Here is a 9,313-nt window from a genome sequence, read left to right as displayed (position 1 = left end):
TGGTATTACTTTTTTTAAAAGATTTTATTTATTTATTTGACAGAGAGAGTGAGAGAGAGAGAGAGAGCACAAGCAGGGAGAGCAGCAGAGGGAAAGGGAGAAGCAGGCTCTTGCTGAGCAGGGAGCCCAATGTGGGGCTCAATCCCAGGACCCCAGGATCATGACCTGAGCCGAAGGTAGACGTTTAACTGATTTAACCATCCAGGTACCCCCGGTATTACTTTTTTTAAAAAGTTGTCTTTGTCCCAGTAGCTCCACTTCTTTAAATTTATCCTAAAGATATATTCAAACGTGAACAAAAATATAATGAGAACTACCCAAATATGTGGGAATTATTAAATAAATTATACTAAGTCCATATGGTTGAGTTAACACAGAATCTTTAAAAATATACTCAAGATATATTTAGTGAAAAAATAAATATTCAAAATATGAAGTTTTCTTTTTTAAAGCAGGCTACGAGTCCATAGCTATGGTGTGATACAAATTATGTGTGTGCATATATGCATGAGTACATGTGCTGATGGGATATATGTATTAATAACACACACTCATTTACATTTCCCCACACTGTGACTACAAGTGCATATTTCAGAATAACCTTTGTCAGTAATAATCTATTTTTTCATCTTTGCCAACTGGATATGCCAAGATATAATGTTATTTTAATTTAGATTTTTATCTTTTTTTTTTTTTTAATTTTATTTATTTACTTGACAGAGAGAGACACAGCGAGAGAGGGAACACAAGCAGGGGGAGTGGGAGAGGGAGAAGCAGGCTTCCCGCGGAGCAGGGAGCCCGATGCGGGGCTCGATCCCAGGAGCCCGGGATCATGACCCGAGCCGAAGGCAGACGCTTAACGACTGAGCCACCCAGGCGCCCCTTAATTTAGATTTTTAGATAGTAATAAGTATTTTGCAAATCTTTGATTCAGAATTAATGAGGATATGACAGGAAAAGTACTAATACTCTGCTGGTGGTAGGAAAATTGATAGTTACTTTCAGGGGCAATTTGAAAGTATCTATTAAAATGTTACCTGAAGATACTCTATGACAACCAATTCCACTTTTCAGGATCTGTCTTAGAGAAACAACTTGCATATATATATATATCCAAGGACATATATACACACTGCAACATTGTTTGTCATAAAAAAAACAAAAATAGGGCGCCTGGGTGGCTCAGATGGCTATAAAGATTATATGGTATTTTTTTTTATCAAAACCAACTAATTTATATAATGAAGAGCTACATACCTACATGGCTAGGTATATCTAAACTAACTCATATGTAGTATAGTAAACATAGAAATCTTTAGCCAAATTTACAGTTAATGAGTTTAAATGCTGGCTCATGTTAAGTTCCATACACATCAGAGTACACAAGGGAAAAAATCTTGTCTACTTGGACAATTTTTACTGTTTAAACCGTTTGGAATCTAGTGGATTAGGAACTTGCCTTGTTGGTTTCAGTTACAACAGACTTCATTACATCAGAAATTTTATTTGTTGTTAACCTTTAAAGAAATTCAGACCTAGGAGGTAGGTCATAAATAACTAAATTTTAGCCAATCTGACTATTTCTTGCCCTTAATTTTAATAAGTATTAACTATTGTTAACTTTCATATAATGCTTTACCTTATAAATATGATCATTTGCAACAAAAGCATTAGTTTATGAGAAAGCATACATAAATATTTCCCTTTAGGCTAACAGTTAAAAGGATTTTAACAGGATATTATTCTAGAAACATAATCTATCTCATTTCATTTTTTTTGTTTTGTTTTAAACAATTATACTTCAGGAAAGAAAGTAAGGGAGGGAATGGTATTTGGTAATAAAAAGACAGCTAAACTTAAAATACTCTAGAGCTAGGAGAACTTTTATGGTGAATTTTTAATAAAGACAGGTATTTTTTTCCCCCTCTTTCACAAACTAAGTTTATTCATACTTTCTTAATGAAGTAAAAGAAACTTAGCCAGTTATTTCCCTCTTTGTAATAGCTAACATAAATGTGTAACTTCATTACTTCCTCCCCAGGAAAGATTTAATGGTGGGATGTTTCTTTCCTTCCATTTTCTTTTTTTTGGCTAGAAATAGAAGAATGAGAAGGACTGTCTTCAGTGGTGTTTTTATGTTACTCTGCCTCTTGAGTGGTAAGTCATTAAGAAAACATAAATTAGGGGCGCCCGGGTGGCTCAGTTGGTTAAGCAACAACTGCCTTCGGCTCAGGTCATGATCCCAGGGTCCTGGGATCGAGCCCCACATCGGGCTCCCTGCTCAGTGGGGAGCCTGCTTCTCCCTCTCCCTCTGCCTGCCACTCCCCCTGCTTGTGCGCTCTCTCTCTGTCAAATAAACAAAATCTTTAAGAAAGAAAACATAAATCAAAAAGAGGGAAAATTATCTAAAAGATTACAGAATTACAGTATCAGTGGAGGAGGACCTTAAATAAGGTAATTAAGGTGTATATAGCAAGGCCTAAGGAAGCACTTTTAAACAAGTGGTGCAACCTAACACTTATTGAGCATATACTATATGCCAGGAACTGGCCTAAACATTACATTTGCTTTAATTCATTGAACCCTCATGACAACCCTATGAGTTAAATCCTGTTATTTCCCATTTTATAGATGAGAAAACTGAGCTTCTAGATAGCCCACTTGTTGCTATTGTTATAACTAAGCTGGAGCTAACCAAATGAGTCTGGAAGCTCTTAGAGATAGGCAAAGAGGGGCACTTGGGTGGCTCAGGTGGTTAAGCATCCATTCTTGATTTGGGCTCAAGTCATGATCTCAGGACTGTGAGACTGAGCCCCATGCTGGGCGCCCTGCTCAGCAGCACAGAGTCTGCTTGTCCCTCTCCCTCCGCTCCTCCCAAACTCTCTCTTGCTCTCTCTCTCTCTCAGATAAAATCTTAAAAAAATAATGGCAAAGAAAACAAATTAATTAAGCCAAATAAGCATAGACACAGGCCTTCTAGCACTTCTCCTGTTAAATGTGCTCTTCTCCATCATCTCCAGCATTCCTTCATTTATAAAAGAACCAATAAAGGAGATAATAGGGCACTTTCAATTCCTTTTATAGGATTCCTAAGGCCCTTCGTACCAGGTAGATATGCCTGAAGGTAATACCTCCAAACAGCCATGTTCAAGCACCATTATGGGAATTCTCCCTCTCAGTGAAGTGGTAAGATGATAATGAAGAGAGTTACTCTATGCTGAACCCAGGATTTTCTTAGAGTCACAACATTTAATGAACAAATGAGTCACCTGGGAATCTTGCTAAAATGCAGAACCTGATTCAACAGGTCGGTGTGGGGCCCGAGTTTGCGTGTCCAACAAGCTTCCAAGTGATGGAAGATGTGCTGGTCTGGACACCACATTTCATTGGGAAGAATCTAGAATGCATCCCAGAGATAAATAAAATTCTAATATTGAGACTTGGAGACCACGAGCAGCAAAGACTGGGGTCACTAACTGAAATGCCTCAAGCATCTGGTCAGCTCATATCACTGGGGGAAGCTAGCAAACAATGAAACAAGAGTGGGGACAGCCAGTGCCCAGCTACACAGTTTGCTGTCATAGCGAAAGGAGAGCCCAGCAATCACCAAACCTTCTGATTCTTCAAGAGACACCAGAACTCAGGTTTGTAGGAAAACTCTCCCCATTTTTTAATATTCACAACTGATTTTTTTTTTAAGATTTTATTTATTTATTTGACAGAGAGAGACACAGCGAGAGAGGGAACACAAGCAGGGGGAGTGGGAGAGGGAGAAGCAGGCCTCCCGCTGAGCAGGGAGCCCGATGCGGGGCTCGATCCCAGGACGTCCTGGGATCATGACCTGAGTCGAAGGCAGACGCTCAACGACTGAGCCACCCTGGCGCCCCCACAACTGATTTTTGAAAGCTCTGTGCATGTTAAACAAACCAGTCTGGCCCCTGGACCGCCAGTTTGTGGCCTTTGGATCCCACACCCCCCTCATCACTAAGTACAGCATACAACAGGGAGGGCACTGGGCACTCACACAGCAAAGCTTAGGTCTCGGCTGCATTGTACATCTTTCTACCAGCCTCCTGGAAAAACTGTAGAGAGGAGCATATGAATAGGTAGAAAATCACACAAGAACATCTTCAGGGTCTTGAGTATCATGAAAAAATGAGTCAGGAAGGGGACTGCATTAATTTTGCCAGATACACAGGGAAGATGTGAGGGTAAAAGAAGAAAATTCAGCATAAAGAGAAACCTTGAAGTAAGGAGTGGTTATTTAAAAAGCTCACCACCTGGGGTGCCTGGGTGGCTTAGTCGGTTGAGTGTCTGACTCTCGGTTTCAGCTCAGGTCATGATCCCAGGGTCCTGGGATTGAGCCCAGTGCCATGATCCACGGTCACTATGGAGTCTGCTTCATATTCTCTCTCTCTCCGTCTCCTTCTGCCCCTCACACTCGTGCTGTCTCTCTCTCTCTAAAATAAATAAATAAAATCTTTTAAAAAATAAAATCAAATAAAAACTAAAAGCTCACCATCATCATGATTTTATAATATATATTTAAATAACTAGATATGATCTACAATATAAATAATTATATATAAAAAAATCTTTTGGATGTTTCCTGTTAATAAATAAAGTCATAGAATAGTATAGTTCAGAATTAATCATGTAAAGAAACTATTCATTTTACTTAACACCCGAAGCTTTAAATTTAGTTGTCAAATTGGAATATATCATGTTATATTAATGTTAATAAAACCAACAATCAGTTTTCAGATAAAAAGACACTGGAAGAAAGGAAACGGGATCTGAGAAATATTTATAAATACTTAGGCAATTGAACAGATATAGACAACAAAAAAGCCTAAAAATTAAGGTATCGGGCGCCCGGGTGGCTCAGTCGTTAAGCGTCTGCCTTCGGCTCAGGTCATAATCCCAGGGTCCTGGGATCGAGCCCCACATTGGGCTCCCTGCTCGGCGGGAAGCCTGCTTCTCCCTCTCCCACCTCCCCTGCTTATGTTCCCTCTCTCGCTGTGTCTCTCTCTGTCAAATAAATAAATAAAATCTTAAAAAAAAAAAATTAAGGTATCATCTTCAGCCATAAAGAATGCCAGAGCCAAGGTTTTAGGAAGAAGGTTATGGATACTAGGTGTGGGATCAGGAGGAGGAAGGGCCCTCTGAGATGGAGGGAAAGAAGCTAGAGCAGATCTCCCCCCGGAAAACAGTACATGGGCCTCAGGCAAGGCAGAGAAAGAGCTAGCCTCCTCCGAGCTCTCTACCTTGGAGGGACCACTGGCACCAAAGGTCCAAACCATGCAGTGGATCTCTAAGGGCAAGTGGTGAGATTGAGAAGCCATAAGTGCAGGAGGAAAACTATCTTGGCACGTCTTAAAGAACTAAGCAGCCCTAGTATTCTGGGCAGGCAATGGACCCAGAATCTAGTAAGAATCAAAATATCCAGAAAGAAAAGGACACGATCAGGAGGTTTGAGATACAAAAAAGGTAGGCAGCTCTAGGACACGGTGTGCTTGCTTAGAACAAGGGCCTTAGATTGCAATAGACCTTTTTAAACTCCTGTCTCTACGACTTGCACAAGCTACTTAAAATCTTGAGGCTTAGTTTTCTTTTATGTGAAATGTGAGCAATGATAATACCTGCCTGGAGGCTTCCTGTGAGAAATGACTGAGCTAATGCGTGTCAATTGCCGAGCAGAGTCCTTGGCATAAGCTTAGTTCTTAAAAACAAGTATTTGTTGATGGATTGTTGATTATGGATTGAAAGTCTGGCATGCTCAGAGAGAGAACCAATGGGAAATTTCCAAAGTATCTTGAGAGGAGGTTGGACTTGTAGAGAACAGTCAACAGAGGTTAATTAGCCTCATCAGCCAGACTATTTTCTCTTAAAAGTGATATTTTCTAACCCTGAATATGGCAGACGGAGATGGAAAATACAATGTGCAAAATGTCTAGTAAACTCTTCTTTTGGGTTGTCAATGAATAGCAGCAACACAGCAATGGTCTTCCTATGTTAAAAGATGGGAACTATGGGGGCGCCTGGGTGGCTCAGTTGGTTAAGCGACTGCCTTCGGCTCAGGTCATGATCCTGGAGTCCCGGGATCGAGTCCCACATCGGGCTCCCTGCTCGGCAGGGAGTCTGCTTCTCCCTCTGACCCTCCCCGCTCTCATGCTCTCTCTCTCTCATTCTCACTCTCTCAAATAAATAAATAAATCTTAAAAAAAAAAAAAAGATGGGAACTATGAACAATGAGACAGATTTGGTCTAAGTTTCAGAAGAATCTTTGAACAATCTGAGGTGTTTTTAATGGGGACGAGTCACTAGTCAAGGCTCCCTGCAGAAGTTGGTATAAAGGAGATTTCTGAATTCAGGGGAAATAGTGGTTCTCAAACACTGGTCCAGATCACACGCCCTCAGCTCTTTCTGCATATCTGAAATACACATTTCCGAGCCCCACTTCCTACAGATTCTAACTCAGGTCTGTAGGGCCTCTGGGAATCTGTGTTTATTTTATTTTAACTGTTTATATAAATGGGATGCATGGTCAAATTTGGAAACCAATCTTCTAGATAATGGCTTCCAATCTTACCTATGTTGACTAAGTTCAAGAATCTCGGGCTATTTCTATGTAACCAAAATGAATAACATTTTAAGCATTAAATTTAAGTGCTGAAGATAACCAATATGTAAACATTAATCAGGCAATAAATAGTCACAGAGAACTACTATATATATATATATTTTTTTAAGATTTTATTTATTTATTTGACAGAGAGAGACACAGCGAGAGATGGAACACAAGCAGGGGGAGCAGGAGAGGGAGAAGCAGGCTTCCCCCTGAGCAGGGGGCCCGGTGCGGGGCTCAATCCCAGGACCCCGGGATCATGACCTGAGCCAAAGGCAGACGCTTAACGACTGAGCCACCCAGGCACCCTGAGAACCTACTATATATAATGTACTGTCTTAGACATTGAAGTGATGGCCTAATAGTGAATGGATGAAATTAAATTTTCTGCCTAAATAACTGGTTTGATTTAATGAGGCACTGAGGAACTCAGTAAGTTTTTACCAGCTAAATTGTTTAGACCACCTGCCTTCATATCTAATTAGTATCTGTTCTGGGGGCTTCCAGTTCATGAATGTAGCATATGCTTTGACATTGCCCCCATTTTCAAAATAAAAATAATTTTAATTTATATGAGTTTTTAGAATTAATTTTTTAAATATTGCTTACCTTTTTAAGTTGAAAATCACTATTATCACTATTTTTTCTCTCTCTCTTTCTCGCTTGCTGGTCTCACTTCTATTTTCCCCTTATTTTTTTTTTTCTCCTACACTTTGGAGATGTTAGAGGTATGACTTGTAGATTATGCAACCTCTCAATGCCCTTCCACGGATGTCTTTTGGATTTGGGAACCTGCAGAACAAAACCTGGTCAGTATTGCATGAAACAGACTCACCTAAGAGGTAAGTCTTGACACTTACAAAAAAAATTATTGAAAATCAGTATAAGAAAAATCCCTACATAAAAGCAAACATTCACTGAACATTTGCTACATGCCAAATGTCGTACTAAGGGCTTTACCTGGGTTACATTATGCCAACAAAATAATGATATGAGCTGGATCTTGTCACTATCACCGTTTTATTTTTTTTTTAAGATTTTATTTATTTATTTATTTATTTATTTACTTATTTGAGAGAAAGAGAGAGCATGAGTGGGGAGGAGCAGGGGGAGAGGGACAAGCAGACTCCACGCTACCGAGCACAGAGCCCAACGTGGGGCACGACCTCATAACCCTGAGATCATGACCTGAGCCAAAACCAGGAGTCAGATGCCCAACTGACTGAGCCACCCAGGCGCCCCAAGGATCTTGTCACTATCCCCATTTTAAAGATGAGAAATCTGAGGCATAGGGAGATTAAGAAATGTGCATGATGTTACACAGCGGGTAAGTGTTGGAGCCAGTATTCAAATGCACGAACTTTGATTGCAGAGTGTAGGCTCCTAGTGAATGTATATACTGCCTCATGGACACCACGCCCAGGAAGCCAGACTTGCCTGCATGGGTTAAAGAGTAAATGCAAATATCCGAATGATGAAAACCTTAAAAGAAAATGCTGAAGAGGGCGGAGCAAGATGGCGGAGGAGTAGGAGACCTGGATTTCGTCTGGTCTCAGGAATTCAGCTGGATAGGGATCAAACCATTCTGAACACCTACAAACTCAACAGGAGATCGAAGAAAAGAAGAGCAACAACTCTCTCATCAGAAAAGTGACCACTTTCTGGAAGGTAGGACGTGCGGAGAAGTGAATCCGAGGCGATATTCGGGAGGATAGACGGCGGGGGAGGGGCCTCCGGCGGCCGCTTCTGGCAAGTGATAGAGCCGCAGAGCACAAAATCGGAACTTTTAAAAGTCTGCTCCGCTGCAGGACGTCACTCTGGTGGCTAAGTGAGGGGTGGAACCCTTGCGGGACAGTGTGGTCTCAGGACCCTTGGGGTCACAGAAAGACCGGGGGTGGCTGAGTGCGGCAGAGCTCCCAGGGATCGGAGCGGGGAAGCCGGCTGAAGAGACGGAGCCGAGGTGCGGGCTCTCAGCTCGGGGTGGCCATAAACCGTGATCCGCGGCACAGTCGGGCCCCTGCTCCTCCAGCAGGGACCCAACAAGCGGCAGATCCGGGGAGACTCACCTTCCTCCCCTGGGAGGAGCCGTGCAGGAGTGTGCCGCAGGGATCTGCTGGGTTTGGAGACGCCACCCGGGCTCGGGTGCCAGAGATAGAAACGCGCGGTCACAGGCCGGGTGAGCACGGAGTGCGGCTGGAGACCGGGGAGACGGGAGTGACTGACGGCTTTTCTCTGGGGGCTCACTGAGAAGCGGGACCCCGAGTTCTCGGCTCCTCCGGGGCGGAGATTGGGAGGCCGCCATTTTCACTCTCCGCCTCCAGAGCTGTACGGAAAGCTCGAAGGGAACAAAAGCCCCGGAGAGCAAACCCCAGCAGATTACTTAGCTGGGAGGGGGCAAGGGCGGGGCAATTCTGCCTCCGGCAAAGACATTTGGAAACCACGGCAACAGGCCCCTCCCCAGAAGATCAGCGAGAACAGCCAGCCAAGACCAAGTTTACCGATCAATGAGAACGGCAGAACTCCAGCTCTAGGGGACTACTGCACATAGAATTCATGGCTTTTTTACCATGATTCTGTAGTCTTTCAAAGTTAATTTTTTTTAACTGTCTTTTTTTCTTTTTTTATTCTTTTTGAATTTTTCTTTTTCCCTTTTTCAACCAACATCTTATCAATCCCTTTTTTTTT

At 42.2% G+C, this 9,313-nt stretch overlaps 1 protein-coding gene across 1 annotated transcript in view; it reads left to right on the top strand.

The window, feature by feature from the left end:
* Positions 1-2,105: 2,105 nt before the first annotated feature.
* The window catches only part of C13H9orf57 (chromosome 13 C9orf57 homolog), an 18,704-nt gene continuing 11,496 nt past the window's right edge, over positions 2,106-9,313 (top strand). The window contains exons 1-2 of the mRNA XM_044920749.1: positions 2,106-2,157; positions 7,348-7,470. Coding sequence (XP_044776684.1) covers positions 2,106-2,157; positions 7,348-7,470 — 175 coding nt within the window. The remainder of the gene's footprint in view (positions 2,158-7,347; positions 7,471-9,313) is intronic.

Source organism: Neomonachus schauinslandi, chromosome 13, assembly GCF_002201575.2.
Source record: "Neomonachus schauinslandi chromosome 13, ASM220157v2, whole genome shotgun sequence".
Taxonomy (NCBI): Eukaryota; Metazoa; Chordata; class Mammalia; order Carnivora; family Phocidae; genus Neomonachus; species Neomonachus schauinslandi.
The sequence above is the reverse complement of the archived record's forward strand: the minus strand, read 5'-3'. Positions and strand labels throughout refer to the sequence as shown.